Raw genomic sequence first — 21,550 nt, forward strand, 5'->3', positions numbered from 1 at the left:
TCCTTAATCAAACGAAGAAATCATTTTCGTTCTCAATCATAGAACTCGCATCCTTAATTATAATTTCCTCAATTTGACGAAATGTTTGCTCAGAGCGTTTCCTAAGAAATGGTTTCGACACAAACAAAGATCTGGCGAATTTTGAATATCCATAAATTTTAGTGCAAAGGTTTCAAACCAAGGTTTTTTTTCTTCTTTTTTTAAGGATTATTTTTGCATTGCAACAAAACTAACGACTGTATCGGGTTTCTAATCTAGCAAATCATTGAAATCAAAGCGTATTTTTTTACTGGTACCAATCAATTTTGTTACAAAAATACCGTAACTGTACTTACTATAATTTTTTTTTTTAAATCTCCTTCTTGAATATAACTAGTAGAATTTAAAAGCTAATTTAAATACGCTTGCAAAAAAATAGAGAACAGATCATAAAAAAAGAAGCATTTAGTGTATAGATTAATACCAAATGTGATAACAAAATGATTTACAAAACTATCATTTGGTGAACTAAATAAAGAATTGATAGAAAATAAATGCAAAAAACAAGAGGAAAAATCAGGTTTTTCTATGAAAAACATACAGCAGGAATTATTTTTACCAAAGGACATTGAGTAAAGAACTACTATTTCATTCCACTAAAATTAAAATAAATGATAAAAGGAAATCATAATTATTAGTGTGAGTGTAAAAATGTTGTATAAATCCCTCTATCGTGAGAGTAAAAATCTGTGCCATCAATGGAGCATCTACTTTTTCCAGAATTTTGTGCAGCCACCTTATTTGTGGTTCTACTAACATTTCTTTTTCAAATACTAGAGTTTACAAGTCAATTTTCATTTCACTTTAATTTTTTTACAGAACATATTTCCCATTTGTCTTCTGAAAACAAAATTGTAATACGACTAATAACTTAATCACAGCAAATTTTTTATTACAGTAATTATCTTATTTAATCACAGTAATTTTCTTTTTCCTTCTCAACTTGGATATAATACATTTGATATTAAATATATAAGCAAAACAAAAGCAAATATTTAATTGCTTAATATTACAGCTCCAATTAAACAGATAAAAAAATGAAAATTTTAGATTTCCAATCATACTTACAACTACAATAAATAAGAAAGAAATAATTTTTGACACATTTTTTTTACCTCTCTTAAATAAAGCTTAACATTTTTTACTTGTCATTTTTGATAACTTATTTTTGCATAACAAGTGTTATAAGTTCACTTTTCAAACATTGTAAAAATGTATCTAATATAGCCCAAGTGAGGTGAATATCCTCCTTACTTTTTCCACCTAAACTACTACTTAATAGATTGCAAAGTGCTTTCGTAGTGGAGTTCCACGAGTGTTTTAGCACTCTAATGACGCATTCCATGAATTGAATTCTAAAACTTTGTACTAAAATCAATAAACCCAGAACTTACTGAAGTTAGCTTTCTCAATTTTTAATGTGTCAAATCACTTACAAACAAATACAGTCGGACCTCTATTTAACGAAGTCGCTAAATCCGATAACAAGTTTCGTTATATGGAAAATTTGTTAAAATAGAAAATCACCTTCTGAAATGCTTAAACACAAACTAGACGTAGCTAACATAGCAATGGATGCACCTTTACCTTGTAAACTAGTACATATCTACCATTTATTTTATAAATATTAACCATAAAAGAAAGCTGCATGGAAAACAAGAAAAGAGCAAAAACATTATTCAGTGCTACATTCTACATACATTTTCATGCTACATACACTATCATGTTACATGCATGTTCAACTAAAAATAAGCTTAATTTATGTTTAAAATTACAGCTGAATTTATTGTAAAAGTAATTTTAAGCATACATTAACACATGCATTCTTAAGTTTAATTGCTACAAATAAAATCCGCTAAATAGGTCTGAGTTTTTCGTTTGAAATGCTAACAAAAAAAGGAAAGGGGTTTTACTGCTTTCTCTAAAAGTTATGCAGCTTCAAAAATCAATTCAAGGTCATTTCCCCCATAAAATGAGTTAACAAGTTTCAAATGTTCTGAAATATTTTGGGAAATAGGGAAAGTGGATCTCAAAGAAAAGTTCGTTAAATAGAAAATTCCCTTCGCTATTGGGAAGCTATTTCACAAAGAAATTTCCAAAATGTTCTTGATTCCTCGAAAAAAATTTGCAAACTAGAGAAATTCGCTAAATGGAAGTCCAGCTGCACTCACATTAGCATCATTCCTTGGGGCTAGTCTAAAATAAGGTTCAGCTTATTTACCCGAACTTTCTGGAGTTGCGGCACCGTTACGAAAATTGAAATTGTCTCAAGGCGCTAGTCTATGATATTTATCTGCAGTATATTATCCACATACAAAAATGTATGTTTCATTTGTATAAGACTATAAAACAGAAACTAGGATATAAACACAATGAATATAACTCTTACTTAAAATTTATAGAAGTACTCTAATTGCAATTAAAAAGGTATTAACTCTAATGCATATTATAGACATTAATAATATTAAAAAAAATATGATTAATAATTAGCCACATTTAAAGTTAAAGTGAATTTATCTAGTGCTGCGGGTGAGCTAAATTTTAAAATCATAGAGTCAGCTATACAAAACTGCTCGCATTGTTTTTCCATTATGTTAGGGGTTTTTTAAATTCAAAACAGATAAAAACTCAACTTAGCATTAGTAACTCCCCAACTCCTTTTACTAAAAGCTTTCTTTATTTAAAAAAAAGAAAGATAAATTACAATTTGAAAAAAGAATTTAAACAAATTTAAAATAGATTTTTTTTAAACATACCTTTTTAACAAATATTAATACATTACTAAAATACTTGAACTTAAAAAGAAAGACAACATTTGGTAGAAAAAGCAGAGCTATTTATTAGTTGATCACTTTCTTAACAGACATATTACTAAAAAAATAAAACAAACACAAAAAAATTAAATTCCTTTAATAACTTCTTCAACTTCTTCTTTTGTGAACATATGATAACCTACTGTTTTGGTTACTGTAGCAACCTGGAAATAAATGATGAAAGTATGTAAAAAAATTTCACATCTTCAGCATAAACATGTTTAAGATAAATTTGCTGTAGAAAAGAAAGTTGGTTAACATGCTTACATAGTCAATTCGAAATAACACTCAGTCTATCTCACTTCTGCATAAAACTCAATCTCTTTATTTTTATTTCCTTGTAATTTCACTGTTTTCTATTTATTTTGATTATTTGAAGTTTAGAGCTTGATTAATTTGGTCGATTTTTCATTGAATGTGACAAGATACTTCAGAAGCAAAATTGGACACTTGCTGAAGGAATTACGCATTGCAGAATCTTTTATTTGATAGCATTTATATTATTTATCCTCACAACTGGTAAGGTAATCAATTTTAATCACTAAAGATTAACTTTAAAACTATATTAAATCAATTAGTCCTTATAATTTAAAAAATAATAAAATATTGATATATATTTTTATAACATTCAATCTGTACCTCACTTCTGTTTAAAACTCAATCTCTTTATTTTCATTTCCTTGTTATTTTCGTGTTTTCTTTTTATTTAGATTATTTGAAGTTTAGAGCATGATCAAGTTCTTCATTGAATGTGACAAGATTCTTGAAATGAAAAATTGGGCACTTGCTGCAAGAATTACACATTGCCGAATCCTCAATTTGATAGCATTTATATTATTAATCCCCACAACCAACTGGTAAGGCAATTAGTTTTCATCGCTAAAGATCAACTATACAACTACAATAAACCAATTAGTCCTAATCAATGTGGGTAAGTAACGCAATTTAACATGAAAGGAAATTGCATACATTTTATATACACTTATGATCCTGTATAAACAGGAAATAGTTTATAAATGTTAGAGGAGATTGTTAAATATTTTTTTAATGAGATTTATGAACAAATTATGATGCATTGCAATTCATTGAAAAATGCAATAAAAAAAACAAGAACAAAAAACCTGAACAAATGTAATTGAGCAGTTTGTTGCTGTGATCTACCAAAGGGAAAAACAAGTTATTTTAGGTGTGAGGTGAGGACTTCCATTTGATGTTGTAGTTCATTGACGTTGCACTAGAGTTGCACAAAGGGGTATTGGCTGGGAAACATCCCTGAGGATGATTCAAAGACATGCTATCAAAATTTTGATCCTCTGCAGAGGGTATGGACCCCAGCTTCGGAAGTCCGACGACTTGCGTGCGAAGTCTAGCACTTTATAGTAGAACAGTTTAATGAGGACCAATATACTGCACACCCTCGGACCCTACACAGACTGAACCAAGTGGTCACCCACCATCACACCGACCGCAGCGAGTGATGCCCGACTTCAGTGATCTGCTGGGATTAATCAGTCCACTGTTGGACGATTTCCTTTTGAATTCACATTCAAAGAGTAATGGTTTCCCTCACAAATTATTCAATCTTTTATTTTTAAATAACATATTTGTAAGCAAGTTATGATACGATAAGAGTAATGTTTTCAGGGGTCTGTCTAGGTTTTTCTGTGAGGTACCTATTTTGTAAAAATTTAGATATAATGTGTAAAAATTAAAAATTATATCAAAAATTCAACACAAAAATTTGGTAAAAATATAGATTTATCGTTTCTGACGGGATACACAAATAAAATTTTAAGAAAAAGTATTTTGTGAAATTTTCTGAAGTTGAATTTGTGGAGGTACTGCTAAACGGCAGTAAATTTGGCCTGGACAGACCCCTGGTCTTCCATCATGGACCAATCTTTATTTTCACATTTGTACTCAAGGCTGGATACAGGTTTTACTGGTCCCTTCCTTATAGCACAAAAAGTCTTATTTTTTATTAATAAATAAAAACTAAGATTATTCAAAATTGTAGTTTTTATTTAAATATATATATAAGTAATACTCAGACATTTTCTTTCAAAAAAAAAAAATAATTTAAAAACACCGCATTTTTGTAAGAAACTTTTAACCGCACTCCTGGGCCTTGAGACAATTGTCCCAGTCTTCCCCCTTCAGAATGATCATGTTTGTACTCATTTTAAACACATTGAAACAATATAATAATTTCAGACACATAATAAAGTTTAAAATGAATGTCAAATTAAAAATTCAAACTTTTCAGAAAAACAATATCTAAACACAACTAAAAAATATGAATGTCAAATTAAAATTCAAACTTTTCAGAAAAACAATGATAGCTGAACACAACTAAAAAAATATATCAAAATCACATCATCAATTTCCCTTTTTATTTAGTAAAAAGCGTGACAAGACAAATCGTGAGCTTGAATTTGTAAAACTGGTCTACAGCTTTAATAGTATTTAGATGTATCTAGATATTTAAAAAAATATAATATATATAATGCATTCAATAACTCTATTCATCAATTTAAATGTACATACATTTCTGTTAAGTTACCTAACTAATAAATAAACAAATAAATAGATAATAAACAAATAAATGTATAACAAGATCATTTGTATTGACAATATAAATTTATATTTTAAAAAACATACTTCCAACACAGTTTTTTTACAAAATTTTTTAAAAAAAAAACATTTTAATTTAAACTTGCTTAAAAATATATGATGAAATCAAATTAGCAATTCTAAAATACCATTTTAATAATTTTTTTTTAAGACGAGTACTCACTTCAACATTAGAAGAATTCAATTTTTCTTCCATTACTTGCTTCAGTATAGTAAGAGCTGCTTTTAAGGCCTCATTTAATGTCATGCGCTAAAATAAACAATATTCTTTGAAATATTAATCATTATACAGGGTATCTGTTACATTTTAGATTTTCAAATTCATGACTTTCTATGACTAATTCCAAGAATTTTTCATGACTTAACGAAGTTTCTATTTTCTCTGACAAAAACACAATAAATTTAAAAAAGCATTATAATAACATTAATTGAAATGATAGGTATAACCAAAACTGTTATACTCTGCATCTTCATATTTATAGATTTTAAATTTAAAAAACAGAGTAAAGAAAGAGTTGAAGCAATAAGATAGATAAAAAAAATACAAAAGCAAAAAAAAAAAAATTTCTGCAGAATTATATTCTAAAGATACTTTTCTTGTTCATCGGAAAGGAAAGAAATACTCCTGATTTTTCTATTCTCATTTCGGAATTTTAAAAAATTCACCAATGACTGGCTTACTTCAGCTAGAATTTTAAATTTATAAAATAGAATTTTTGTTATTATTTATTTTTTCTGAAATCACAGAAGTTTAAAAGATAATTTTCTTTAGAAATGTTTTTGCTTTCATTTTTGGAAAGAACATAAGTTTTAAAGAACATGATAAAAACATTTTATATTTTAATAAAATATAACTGTGAGTGGAGATTTTGTTACAAATTCAGATATTCAGAACACCATGAAATGGGGGAGGGTAAATTCCAATCTAAAAATTAGATTTTTCGGCAACCTAAATCCATGACTTTCCTCGACTTTTTTTTTAAAAAAATAGTTAAAATCATGACATTTCATGACAAATTTTGTTCAATACCAAAATTCATGACTTTCCATGATTTTTCATGACTTTCCAGGTGCGCAGATACATTGATTATAACTCCTTTCAGATAGTTTTATTTACAAGAATTCAAAAAATTTTAAACCTCCATTATTTCTTGATCTTTAAGGCATTTTAAAAAAGAATCAGAAAGCTTACGAAAATAAAGATCAGTTATTCTCTATTAGCCAAGTCAATGTTGCATCTGTCTTAGAAAATGAGCTAAAATATATCTTCCAAAGAAAAACATGAACAAAAATTTTTTGTTTAAAAGATGACACGGTTATAGAATCTGATGCTGAATCTTTAATGGGAGCAATTTGTACAGTACCAATATGGATTCCCAGATATACAATTGATAATAGTTTCAGTAGTTCCTGCAATCAAGTGAAAAAAGAATTTTTTTTAAAAAAAAACTTGGATTTTTTTTTTAAAAAAAAGAAGTTACTCAAAATTCTTTTTGGTTCTTTTTTTGCAAAAAAAAGGAGAAAATTGTAAATCTAAATATAAAAAATCGCTAAGTCGTAGCAAAATAAAAATACGAGGACTCTCTTTTGAAAAATAGTAGAGTATGCACTGATGAGGAGGGAGTAAAGAGATAAAACTTTTTTCCCCACCATCCAATGCTTTTACACCATCAAATTACGAGTAATTGTCTTTAATACTGAAAGTAGATTAATATAGTACCTGGACACGCTAGGAAAACTTTATCGTTCATTTTGTTATTTACTTTGTTTCATAGCATATAACATGATTTTTGAATTTGAATTTTCTTCAATTCTTTTTTAGATAATATTTTCCCTTCCTGTTAAATTTCAACAAAAGTTTTGGAAAATCAAACATTTCCGGACATTTATTGAAATGCTTAATAATTGAGGACATATAAGGACAACTTTGAGCCCTGGTGATAAATCAAGAAATAATGAAAACCAGAATGCCAGTAAACAAACATTCTCCTAAGACAATAAACTCAATATTATAATAATGGCTAGGTTAACTATTAAATATACCTAGCATTTTAAAAACATCATAATTACATAAACAGACGTGCCAACCTAGCAAAATTAACATTCAGGAGTTTCCCTAACAAGAATTCAGGAGATTTCAGGAGGGGTAAAAAAAGGTGCATGGTATGCAACATTTGGCACTTCTAAGGAATTTTAAGTAAAAAATTTATTAAATATAAGAATGCAAGAAATTTTACACACTAATAGAGCAATAATTGTTTAAAAATATTAAATGGAAATAAAATAATTAAACACAGATTTAGCAACACAAAACTATATTAGGTAGATACTCTTTAAATAAATACCATTTCCTTAATAAAACATTATTCAAAAACCATTGACACTGTAATAAAAATACACAAAAACTTTTAAAAAATAAACAAATTGAATAAGTATTTTATTTTAAAAAACCAATTCAATACTAATGTCTGTACAATAAAGAACCAATTATCCGGGATGCTCGGGACCATCGCTATCCCGGATGTCTTAATTTCCCGGTTTCCTGGATCGACAAAAAAGTGTCGTTAATCGATGTTTTATCAAACCCAAATTACAAGGATAAAATGTAAACACATTTTAAAGTAAGAAAAAAAAAGAAAAGCACTCCTAAATCTAAAAAGGAAAAAAATTGTAGAAAAATAAAATTTAAAAGAATAAAAAAATTTGCAAGTTTAGACAAGAAAAACAAGTTTAAAAAATAATTACGATTCCTAAATCAACTAATAAACAAAACCAATGATTAAATAACGCAATATATTTCATGGGGGGGGGCGAAAATAAAAGGAAAACCTATTAATCTAAATAAAAACAACACTTGAAAATTATCGAACCGAAACGATAGTTAAAAAACGGCACTAGCATAAATATTAAAACCTAGAACAAGGCAAGATCAACGGACTTAGAAAAAAAAATAATGAAAAAATTTGGTAATACAAATAATTTTATTGAGTGCAAAATTTATCATGAAAAAGAAAAAAAAAAAAAAACGTAGTGGAATCAGAAAAACGAAACTGCAATCTGCTTCATAAAATAATTTTATGCTTAAATTAATAAACAATTCTCCTTTTTCTTTTTTTTTTATAAAAATGCGATTTTTAATTAAAGCAGGTGTGATTCCACATCAAGAAAAACTTGCGAATGATACCGCACTTCCAAAGAATCAGAATTTATTCAAAAGAAAAACATTTTATTTTTATTAATCGATGTCAAATAGATAAATATATTTTTCTCTTTCATCTTCTGTTCACTGATATGCATGTGCAATGCATTTTCCCCATCCCTTCGTAAATCAAACTAGCTAACGGAATCATCATACCACTCCTTTGAGTTTAACGACCTAAAAGAGAATAAAGATCTAAAATCTTCAAGGTCGCGGAAGTAATGACGTTTCTCTGGGTAAACGGGGAAAAAAATTCTTCCTCACATTTTCCTCTACTCAACTTCAAGGATTAGTCCAGTTTCCGCTTTTTTTTTCATATTGTTTTAGTTCAAAATGGCGGGAGAACCGAGCAAATTTTTTTTCCGGATTATCTGGATACCAGATAAATGGTTCTCTACTGTATGCATGAAAAAAAGAGTTGCAGACTTAGCTCTCCGCAATTAAGTCTTGCTAAAGTCATTGGTACATGATTTGTTGAAATTGATCCATACTTCCGTTTCGACTTAAGACATCCTTGAAATTTTTTTTTTTTAAATATACGAAGACTAAACGAATAATTGATACCACGTTGCTAGTTTACGAGCTTGTTGCCAACCGTGGAAAAATACGCATTAAAAACTATAAAAACAGCCAGATACAATATCAATTCCAACTATCGAGAGTACGAGTTTCCCCACTCCTGAACGGACGTCACTCGATAACGACATGTGACGTCATTGCATTCAACTCCACACGAAAGAAGAGGAAGATTTCACCCGCCCCCAGTGTAAGGGGGCGGGTGAAATAGGAGTGTTAAGAGGTAACGTTGAAGAGGGGGGAAAATAAAGCATGTTCAGCTACGCTTCAGGCAGATGGTAGTTTGATAAGAAGGGATGGAATTCAAGCTGAAAGAAAAACTTACCTTCGCACTCGCGGAAAAATTAGGTATTTTTGAGTTTGGCCGTCGATCGCAGTAAAATTCGGGAGTTTTTCAAATCAATTCCAGAGGGCGGGAGAATAACTCAAAATTCGGGAGACTCCCGCAAAATGCGGGAGAGTTGGCACGTCTGCATAAATATTATAGCTGTTTCTATTTATTCAGCTGTTTTGATTTATTTCTCTAATGATAAGATTGATTCTAAGCCAAATAATAAAAATAAAAGAATTGCTAATAAAATACAATTAATCTAACAACACTAACGAAAAACATTTTTAATACCTTATCATAGCGTTCTTGCAAAGCTTGCTGTGCTCCTTCAGAGCCGGAACCAATTGCTTTAGCATCGTATTGAACATAAGTACCAGAAGGATCCATATGAAATCTAGGCATAATAAAACAAACACTAAATTACAAAATCCTTTAGATACATAGTATAATAATTATAACATAATATATAACACAAAATATCTCACAACTGATCCTTCAGAAATGACACATTTCATTAAAAACAATTATTATATTTACTGCACTGATGTGAAATCTATTTTTAGCATAAAAATTTAGGATATTTCTAAAAAAAGCTCCAAATGAGAATTATAAAAAATTAACAAGAAACCAAGCCATTTATAAAATTGTAACAGCAATTATATGTGTCATTTTCCTCTCTTATTTTTTTCTTTTTTTGAAAATCTGCCAATTGCAAACTGTTGAGAGATTTAAGTATATGTTACAAAATAAAAAAGTTTTAAAAAGATGTAACACATGCTATTATATAATCTTTAATGCATCAAACTTTATTTATCTGTATAATATACATGCTTCTGATAAGACGAACTATTTTCAAAAAGAACACCATGAGTACATATTTTTAAAAACTACATCAAATATTTCTTTTGGTTATTTTTTTTTATTTTACCTTATCATTATACATTTGATTTCATTAGCAGATTCTCTTCAAAATTAAAAATTTAACACTCACATTAAACTGTTGTAGATTAACAAGACACAGAAACTGAATGCTGGTAGGCCACATACAGCCCTCCAGCCATGCATTGTGCAGGCCAGATTTCTGGGGCTCGTGTATCAGTAATTTATTTATGATTAAAAACGCAGGCCAAAAAGTGCACTAGTCTTAAAACCGCAAGTAGGAAAACGGTGCTTACAAACAGTCTTTCTAACAGTTACATCTCTAATTACCAACTGCTGCATTGCCAACTTTTTAGGACAGCTTTTTTACCTGCCACAATTTTATAACATAATTTTACTTCAATTTTTCATTTTTATTTATCTATCTTTCATTTCTTTTTTCATTTAATGAAAATTGATGACAAGCTCTTAACACTCATTTGCTTACACATGTAACAATCTTTTCATTCAACTATAGCCAAGCACACATCCCATTTTCTAAAACTTAGCAATCAAAAATTTAGAACTTGGTAAGGTGACATGGTTGGTGTCTGAATTAACCATTTTCTAAAGACATTTGGTGACTATAGATTTATAGATTTGATGAATACACATTCCAAAACTAGTAGGATTTTAATATCAATGAAAGATATGAGCTAAACTCAAAAATAAAGAAAGGCTTTTGTTTTTAGATTTAGGACAACACTTAAAAAATGCTATAAATTTGAATATAACCCTTCAAAACTTTGAATTTTTTTTTTTTAAGTTATGCATTTGAGCAAAATTTAATGATTAATTTTAAATTTGTTAAAATAGTATAAAAACTGAAAATTTGAGTAACACTGACTGCATCTGTATCAAAAAAATTTTTATTAAACTTTAAATTAATCTTTTTTACACTCTGAACACAGCACATTAAAAAAAATCCTTTCTTCAATGCACTAACTTTCTTTAATGTGTATTTTAAAATTTTTATATTTATTAAACTTTATTATGTTTTACTTATGTTTTTTGTTGCTTTCACATTTTACTTACAAAGGAAAAGCAATAACAATAGAGAATATTAACTGAAATAAAAAAAATGCAATGAAAATTACATACAGCTGTGGATCTGACTTAGCATCTGCTCCTCCAAGCAATATAGCTACACCAAAAGGACGGCTCTACAAAATAAAATTTAAAAGTCATCAGAAAAAATAAAATCAATCAATAAAGATATGCACTACATAGAAACAAATCTCATTAAGACAACAACATTTCTTATTTTGAAAAATTGCACTTTTTTTGGAAAATTTGAAAAATTATCTTTTGTTATGTTTTCTTCAAATTGAAAATAAATACAACTGAAACATTTAAATATGTAATGGTATGAGTAACAATTGAGTAAAAATTAATTTTATCCTCAACATTTCGGCAATCAAAAAAGCTAAGTGCTGAAGAGTCAATTAAGGGCACATTAACAAAAAAAAAAGATAGAGTAGGGCCTGCCCACAGTGAAGTTCCCCTATAATTAAATTTTTAATTGGAGCATAAAATAATGTTCAAAATATTCGCCATCTGATGAAGTGGTTATCGTCCTATGATTAATTTTTCAGAGTTTTTTTTTTTTCGATTTTCATCCAGTCTAAAAATATTTCAGGACTGAACTTATTTTTGAAAATTAACACTGCCTAGCATCATTTAACAGAATTTTTCAGAAATCAACAGCTTGTGTGTCATGAGAAAAACCTAGATATTACACCAAAAACTTGTTTTTTTTTTTTGTTTTTTTTAAAATAATGATTTTTATTAGTCTATTTTTAAGAGTAAAGCAAACAAAACAAAAACTACAGCTAATCTTGTATATTCTTTTAAACCAATTTTTGAATTACATAACAAACTTTTTCTTGGAGTTATTAACCCCTTCCTTTTCACTCCCGTTAAAATGACGACGGGGTGAGGTTTCGCCCTCTATTTCTCGCTCCTGTGATATTCCCGAGTTGGAGTGTTCAGTAGTAACGCGCCAATAAGAATAAAACTAATTCATTTCTTTTGCCCAGAAAACATTTTATTTCTCATTTTACACACCAGCTTGCAGTACCAGGATATTTTTAAGGTAATTGCAAGTAGTTAGTCTATTTTAAACTAGATGTCAGCACTAATCAAATACGTGTATAAAATATAGGCACTTTTACGATTGCTTTCTTGAAAATTAACCGATCGTTAAGGGGTTAATATCTTCACTTACTTTTCACTTCATGATCATTAATGTTTTGTCCTAGATCTATAAATTTCATTTTTTTTAAATGATCTTAATTCATTTATGCCCAGTATCTCATAATGTCAGGAAAGAATACAAACTTACTCCTTGTGGCAGAATCGGGGCAAACATGGCGACATTGTCGCAGAGCGTTACTGAGTTCTTGCAGAAAGATCATTCCCTTCGGAAGAAAAAAACTTTGGTTTTCGTTTTGGCAGAAATAGTCGAAAGATTTTTTCTTTTCTTCAGTATTATATTCAAAAGATTACTTTTCTTGAGCATAGGAGTGGGGGGAAAAAATGCTTGTGACTCTTCTGTTCTTATTTAAGAATAATGAAAAATAAAGAGTAATGAAGTAAAAAGTTTTTTTTTTTTTCTGCAGAAACTTCCGTTCTACTTTTTTATGCAATTATCACTATTGATATCCACATAGCTTTTAAAATCAAATATTTTTAATACTGCATTATTTATTACAATAACTGGATCTCAAACTGAAAACAAGCATTTAATAACCCCTTTTTGAAGAGTCCGATTTGTGTGATTTTGCAGCCGATCTGTTTTTTTTTTCAGAAGTTACTGCTACGGATTTCAAGATTTTATTTAATGTGATTATGATTTACTAAAGACGAAAAAAAATTTTTGTCTTTTCCCCTACAAAATGAAAGTATATCAACATAATATTAGAATAAAAACGCTTCTGTTACTTTAAATTAGTAACATGTATATTTGTCATTTTTAAAAGTGTCTTGCAGAAAGATATTAGAATTAGAGAGGTATGTCGTAGAAAGCTCGAAAAAATCTGCCACAGGGCTTAAGCAAATTTAGATTTAACAATACAAATTTTGTTTATCCAAAAAGATGTTAAAATTTAGTAAATTCTATTGTTTCACTGGGGTGTGGCATCATTACTTGATCATTTTTCATAAATTATATTTAAAAAAATTCATAAAAAAAATTCTTTCTTCTTGATTTATTTTAACAGAAAATAATTATTACATTGCTATAAAGAAAAGAAGAATGTATTTTTCTTTTGTTAAACTTAACTTAACAAACAAATTGAAAATGAATTTTATTTAGCTCTTTTCTCAAGACTAATTTCAGCCCTCAGGACTGAAGAGTGGTACCCAGGATCATCATTAACGAAGAAAACTGCAATTAAAAGTTTGGACTTTGGAATCAGTATAGATATTAAAAATGACAGGAAAAATAACAGTGGTGAACAAAGAACTGTTAACTGCCTCATCACCTATAGATAAAGAGATTTTGAACAGTCTAGAGGACAATATGAGCCTGACTCTATTTTTTAAGCTCATAAATTTTCATAAAAATTTAACATTTGACAAGTAAAATAAACTACATGTTAGAACATATACTCTAAATAGATAAAAATTGTCTACACTTTTGAACTTTTTATTTACAAAATAAGTATTAAAGGCCTTAATGAATTTATAATGAGCATTAACTTCATTATTTATTAAAAATCGTAATTATATACTTTCGAATTTATCACATTAACTTAGGATTTTGTACCATCAACTTATATAACTGCAAAGGTCTCTAAACCTAAAATAATGATATTTTCTCTATGGCAAATTTTTTAACTGGCATCCATTCATCTTAGAATATAAGGACTTCTTTGGTATATTCAAAATAACAAGACTTACCATAGCATTACCATCATCATCACTGTCACCAAATTGAATAGCTACATTAGATACAGATTGTGCAATACTTTCAACTTCCATTGGTTCCTCATAAACAAACACATGGTTCTGCATAGAAAAAAATAAAATATTTAAAAAATTATGTACATTCAGAACTTAAAAAAATTAAATAACACTAAAAAGTGGGAAATTAAAAACAGTCATAAAAAAATTAGCACTAAAATTATTCTTCCTCATAAATTGTCCTTAAATGTTGAAAATGGACATTAACAAGATAAATTCAAGTTTAATGACTAACATAGCAAACAATTATTATCAACTAACAGATACTCACTTGAGCTTCAACTCTGGCTCTGTCAATCAAAGTTCTTGAATCAGCCATCAACCCACTTACAGCACAACCTAACAGTAAAAGAATTAAACATTAAGACATAAACTTATGATTAACGCAATGAAACCTCACTTTACAGACACTCCTCAAAGATGGATACTAAACAAATTTTTTTTTAAACCTAGCAGCCTACTATGCATAAACAATTATACAAACATTCACAAAGCAGACAGTGTCTGCCTTTTAATGTGATCTCTTGGTATCCAAAAGTTTTGATTCCAATAAGTGAATATATATTTCGATTTGGAAATGAAATAATATTTTTGCAGTTTTTCACAGCATTAAGAGTAAGCGCACACATCTTTTTTGAGTAAAGGGCTACACGCATATTTAGGCACATTGACGGCAAGTATGATAATTTTTATAAAAACATAAGCGCTCATAGCACTATTTTTTTTTCAGGAAACTAAGTAACATATTTGCAGAAAATTTAAATATATTTAATAATTAGAAGGCACCTAAATATAATCATATTTAGGCACATTGGCGGCAAGTATGATAATTTTTAAAACAACATAAGCTTTCATACCACATTTTTTTTCAGGAAACTTTTTTTTTTATTTCCAATGGCAGATTATAGACAGTAACAGCATACATAAACATTTAAAAATAAGAACAGAAACAAAAGATGCTGCAACAGAGTCTATTAATCACAACATGTCTCTAGCTTCCCAATAGCGCTCAGTGATATAATTCCCGCAAAGTGCAGGGCAGTTGACAAGGTGCGTGGAGTCCATGTCCTCACCAGAACTGCAAAGAGTGCATACCGGGGAAGGAACGATACCAAATTTAGACAGATGTTTCCGCAGACAGTCATGACCGGTGGCCAAGCGGAATTCAGCCACCACTCTTTGTCTTGGGCCATTTCGCAAATTTAGGATGGTAGTCCTCCAAGACTTAGTAGCAGTACGGTCGATAAGTTCTTCATGAGCACAGGTCTTAAAGGTCCTCTTAATAAGCTGTTTGATGAAAAAGAAGGCTATAATGTGCGCAGAAGTTTGAATAATAAGGGCCCCCTTTTTGCTAAGTAGTCTGCATTTTCATTACCCGTAACCCCGCAATGGGGAGGAACCCACTGGAGAACAAAGGTTTTCTTAAGGGATGCTAGGTATTCAAGTTGGAGGCGGCAATCCAAAATGTCTCAAGTTAAGGGATTATTTAAGGATGCAATGGCAAGCATAGCAGCTCAAGTCACAAAGAACAACAGCTTTTTCAAAAAGATCGATATGACACTGTATCGATCTTTTTGAAAAAGCTGTTGTCCTTTGTGACTCAAGAGCTGCTTGCTTTTCAGGAAACTAAGTAACGTATTTGCAGAAAATTTAAATATATTTAATAATCAGAATTTATTCAAAAATGAAAAAACTGATACTATTTTTTTTAAAAAAATTGTTTCTTAACAATAACTGATTTAGCAAAAAATATATATATAAATATTGGGGAAAAAATTTAATGCTCATAGAATGAAAGTGTAGAAAGATACATACATACATATTTTAATAAATAATACAAATTTGAATTATATACTTTAATTAAAGGAAATTTATAGGGCTTAAACCAAAATCAAAAATTAAACAAAACTATTATAGTACAAAATAAGATTCAATATATTCATTTGGTATTATACTTCAGATATTATTTCTATTTCTTGAATTATTAGAGATCTTAGGCATTTTAAATGGGAAATCTTTTTTTTTTTTTCCTAGAAAATCACATAAGATACAGAAAAATAACAGATTAACAAAAAGTGAGCAGTTTAAAATTTCGAGTTTTTCTCCACTTTTATTTCAATTTCTTCAAATAAAAGTAGAGGAACACAATATATACAAAAAAAAACATTTTAAAAATATTAAACTATTAGAAAAAAATATTAAACTTCTGAATACATATATAATTTTTTTTTTTGTAATTGTAGAGGCACTTATTTGTGTCAGCTTGCTGAGTAATAAACGGGGCACAGAAACATGAAAAGCACAGATCAAAGAAACCATGAAAGTCCGAGGTAGGTGGATCAAGGATTGTGGTTGAGGTTCGGAAGTAAGAAGATCAAGGATTGTGGTTGAGGTCCGGAGGTAAGAAGATCAAGGATTGTGGTTGAGGTCCAGAGGTAAGAAGATTAAGGAGTGTAGTTCCTACGCAGAAGGATACTGGTGGAGGAACGAGACTGATAAGCTACAGATAGGAGTGAACAATCTTCTCTCTGCTATTTAAGCAGTTGATCTTTTGCTATCATTTGCTTTTACAATTGTTACAAAGCTTTGTCGATTTGCTTTTACAGTTTCAGGAATCTCATCCCGATACTCTGTTTTCCTGCTGACACCCACCTTTAGAGGAAATGCTCGCAGTCAACCAGTTTAAGTTTTTAATCGCTTTTAATAACCAGTTTTTAAATGTTTTATGAATAACCTTTTTAGAGTTTTATTAGTTGTTAGATTGTTAGCTTTATATTAAAGAATGATGCTCCAGTGCACTAGTATTTTTATTGACATCTCCCAAGCTACCACTAAACAGTAATATATCAAATTAAAAACATAAATTTTCTTAAAATTGACTATAATAATTAAGACAATTAAATGTTTTAAATATCACTTAAAATTGGCTTCCAAAAATATTTGTCCTGATCCCCAAGTAAAAATAAAGTAATCAAAAGAACAAATTTTTAGAAGAACAAAGGAGAGAGAATAACAGTGCAAAAGCAAGGCATCTTTACATATAGTATTTGAATTATATTTGATAGCATAGTAAATTACAACTCATCTTTAAAGTAAATATACAAGAGCCCATAAAGACCTTTCACAAAAATCCAAGCACTTGGAGAAAAAAAACATTAAAAAGCTTTTAATAAATTAGGTTTTTCGGCAAAAATCCTAAGACTCTATCAAAATGCAACAGAGCTGCATGCATAAAGTGCAGGAATTCCCAATAAATTCAGTTCAATGCATGCACAATTAAATTACAGCGACAGGTAACAGTAAGCCAAAACAAACTGCAGATTAGTGACTCATGACATGATTATGGAAACTATGCTTTTTGGGTAATTCATGGTAACAATCGGCTCGGTAATGAAGAAATTTATTTTTGGGAAAAAGAAAATTAAGCACTTTTAAAAAACAAAAATAAGTATTTTTGCAATGCACCCTGCTTCTGTGGAAATATCTTATTCCCTAAAAATAGGACTTAAGACTTTAACAGCTTTCATGAAATTCAAAATTTCAGACTGTGGCATGAAAACTAAGATACTGAATGTACATTTTGCTTAAATCAGAATTTTGGATATATCACATTATTTTTCCTTCCTCTTCGTGTTTAAATTAGCAGACATGCAGAATGTATTGAGCAAAAATAAGAAATATTTAGACAATAAAAAAGACAATATTGACAGTAAAAAAAATTATATACGAACCAATGTGTTTATCTATTTCAACAATTTTTTCAATAGTAACTGGTTTCATCAAAGGAGATGTCACTCGCTTTTCTACAGCTAAAACAATACCTTCACTTGTTTGAATTCCAATAGCAGTTGATCCCAGCTAAATGTAAAATATCTTTTAGTAAAAAATATTGATTTATCAAAATTAGATATTTAATTCTCTGTATACACTTTAACAAATGAAGCATCAAAACAAATATTTATTAAAAATGTGAATGATTTAAAAAAATTTTTAAAGTATATACTATTTTGAAATACAGTAGAGAACCGATTATCCGGAACGATCGGGACTATCGCTATTCCGGATAACAGCTTTTTCCGGTTTTCTGAATCACTACAAAAAGCCGTTTTTTTTAGTGTTAAACCTAACTAAAAAATATATATATTTGAAAATAAACTTAAAAATAAGAAAAAACGATGAGGTAATACATTAATGATTATTTCTGAAATGATGGTAATGTAAACATCTTTCAAAAAAGACAGAAAAATCCTAAAATCTTATGAGGAAAAAAATTTTCTTTTTAAAAATTGCGGGAAAATTTATCGAATATCGTTCCGGTTTTTTGGTTTTCCGGATAACGGGTTCCGTACTGTAGAACATTTTAAAACAAAATTTAGCCTGGTTTTTAGCTGTGCACAATTGCAATGTTACAATTTAAAAACACCAGCTATTAACAGATTAAATAAACCCAATATTAATTACGTATAGCATTTCTTTTTCTCAAAATAAGGTAAACATTACTAGTGTTATTTCTAAAATGAAAGAAAAATATTAGAAACTTCATGAAATAAAGTAATTTAAAATAACTGCAATAATTCCATACTTACTGAGAAAAATAATAAAATTCCCATACAGTGAATATTCAACAACAGTAATAAATGAGTGATAACTAGCAGCAATTGTTTAATTGGCCACCAGACTTCGATAAACAAAAAAAACTTTTTTTCAAATACAAAATCTCAATCAAAAAAATTTCTGTAAGTAATATATTGACTATTGTATTTAGTTTCAACACTTTTGTTGACAAAATTTGTTCAAAAATCACTGTTTTTTTTTATTTCTTTTATTTTACCGAAACTATTTTTATAATCATAATTTAGTTTATTTGAAACTTTTGAGTGAAAGGACCACTTGCATAACAGGTAGATTAACGAGGAGCGGCTCACATATTTAGTCTTGTTAGCGGCAAATATGATAATTTTTATATAAACATTAGTGTTCTAAGCACTAAGTATTTTTTTATCAGTAAACTTAATAACATATTTGCAGAAAATTAAATACTTTGAATTAGTTGAATTTATTTAAAACTAAAAAGAATTGATACTTTTCTAAAAAAAAAACTTTTTCCATTTTTCACAATAATTATTTGACCAAATATATGTATATATATTAACATTGGGGGGAGGATATAAATTCTAACCAATAAGATGTTTACAGAATGAAAGTGCAAAAAATCAACGCGTTATGTAGAGTGATATAAATTTGAACTAAGTGTTTTAATTAAAGAACATTTATAATGTTATTAAAACAAATTAAAATAAACTTTTTAATTGCTTTCAGAAGCTCACGCGGGCCACACATCAACAATCGGTGGGCCGCATGTGGCCCTCGGGCCTCAGGTTGCGCAACCCTAACTTACCTTAATAGCTTCTATAGCATATTCTACTTGAAATAAACGTCCTTCAGGTGAAAAAGTATTTACACCTCTATCGTATTCAGAGCGTGTCATAAACATTCTAGAAATAAAAAAAATTTCATTACTCAATGATGAAATCATTAGATAAATAAATGTATACAATAATTACAATTCAAAATTAAAATCTTCATAATTTATTAATTAGTACATATTTCTCTCAATCATGCAGAGTTTAAAATAGACTAATAATAAATAATCCTGATTACGAAAGAACTTAACATATTCTTAACATAGAAACTTAACATAGTTTGTTAGATTATGTTTAAAAAATTATAATAGTTTAGATTCGAAAAACACTATTAAAACGTTTTGTTTACATTTGCCTTGATGCATCATTTTTTAAATTTTAGAAATTACTTTTTTTAAACATCAACTCCCTCAAATATCAGTTTTTGCAAACTATGTTTCAACACTAGATAATCTTTCCATAGGTAAATCTCTCAACTTCTAACCAAAGTATTTAAACTAAATATTGATTCAATTAGAAAAATTCAGTCATTCAGCAAATTAATGACAATAGTGGTGTATCGATACATTTCTCATAAATCAACAAGTTTCTACAACAGATTAAGAAAACCAAAGTAATGTATTTGGAAGAAACACATTCTTCGTAACAAATTAAACTATAGAGTTGAATAAACTAAACCAAAAAATATAAGCATGCACATGACACAACACTTAAAATTAAAAAGAACATATTAATAGTAGTTTTAGAAAAAAAAAATCACACATCAAATTTTAGTTAAACTAATTCGTAACATCAACCAATTTACGATCAATTAATATCTTAAAGAACTTTTTAAAAGCACTCTTCAAAATTCATTAGAAATTATAACATACTTTTACAAATATTAATAGAACGGGACTATAAATATGAAATATTTAATTTCTAAAAAGGTAAACTGTAAACTTAAAATGACACAACAATAAAATTCTTCACAAAATTACAGTTAAAATACCGGTGTTCAAAAAAAAAATTATAAGAAACCAATAAATGGCATCATGAGTTACAGGGTCAATTCCACTGATGTGATAAGGAACATTCACACTGTATGGGAAAAACTCACGCATGCGAATTCCAAATAAGAATCTCATTAATTAAATTATTAATAGTGAGTGCACTGTGTTAATTAGGATTGGTCAATTAGGATAAGTGAACACTGAGTGCTTAATAGTAAGCTCTATTTACCTGATTGATTAAACAGTGAAAAAGACCATTAGTTAAACTAAGGAATCATTCTCACTGGATGCAATTTATTTGGCATGCGAGAGGATGGGCCATTTACACTTAATGCGACTAGCGCACCTCTGATCGCCATCGGAAGATGGCAATAGGAATGAGCTATATTGTTGTAGTTCATTTACGTCGCTTTAGAGCTGCACTATGGGCTATTGGCGATGGTTGGGAAGCATCCCTGAGTATAATCCGAAGACATGCCATCACAATTTTGATCCTCTGCAGAGAGGGTAGCACTACCGCTTCGTTAGTCCGAAGATCTGCACGCGAAGTCGAGCACTTTACGGTAGATCAGTTTAGCGAGGACCAATACCGCACTCCCTCGGTCCCTACGCATACTGATCCAAGTCACTGACAGCGGCCAGTGATTCTTGACTTCGGT

General features: G+C 29.1%; 1 protein-coding gene across 2 annotated transcripts; it reads right to left on the reverse strand.

The window, feature by feature from the left end:
* Positions 1-2,853: 2,853 nt before the first annotated feature.
* Positions 2,854-20,908, reverse strand: Prosalpha5 (proteasome alpha5 subunit). 2 transcript variants are annotated; one of them, XM_043044161.3, is made up of 9 exons: positions 20,772-20,908; positions 19,875-19,971; positions 18,208-18,334; positions 14,748-14,815; positions 14,414-14,521; positions 11,612-11,673; positions 9,884-9,986; positions 5,650-5,736; positions 2,854-3,016 (listed from the first exon to the last, which is right to left on the reverse strand). In XM_043044161.3, exons 2-9 carry the CDS (start codon positions 19,968-19,970, stop codon positions 2,939-2,941), a joined length of 729 nt encoding a protein of 242 aa, XP_042900095.1. In that variant the 5' UTR covers position 19,971; positions 20,772-20,908; the 3' UTR covers positions 2,854-2,938. The 2 variants fall into 2 exon arrangements, with proteins under 2 accessions (XP_042900095.1, XP_087023258.1); XM_087167132.1 differs by having other exon boundaries at positions 20,662-20,800.
* Between the last annotated feature and the right edge of the window lie 642 nt (positions 20,909-21,550).

Source organism: Parasteatoda tepidariorum, chromosome 1 (assembly GCF_982258835.1).
Source record: "Parasteatoda tepidariorum strain Cologne lab strain chromosome 1, Ptep-v5.0, whole genome shotgun sequence".
In the NCBI taxonomy this organism is placed as follows: Eukaryota; Metazoa; Arthropoda; class Arachnida; order Araneae; family Theridiidae; genus Parasteatoda; species Parasteatoda tepidariorum.

Excerpts from the sequence above, each read along its gene's own strand:
- Prosalpha5 (XM_043044161.3), bottom strand. The coding sequence starts at position 19,970 with ATGTTTATGACACGCTCTGAATACGATAGAGGTGTAAATACTTTTTCA. Across the intron at positions 11,674-14,413 it reads ATGATGATGGTAATGCTATG|AGCCGTCCTTTTGGTGTAGC; the intron begins GTAAGTCTTGTT and ends TTTATTTTGTAG. Across the intron at positions 9,987-11,611 it reads GCTAAGTCAGATCCACAGCT|ATTTCATATGGATCCTTCTG; the intron begins GTATGTAATTTT and ends TATTATGCCTAG.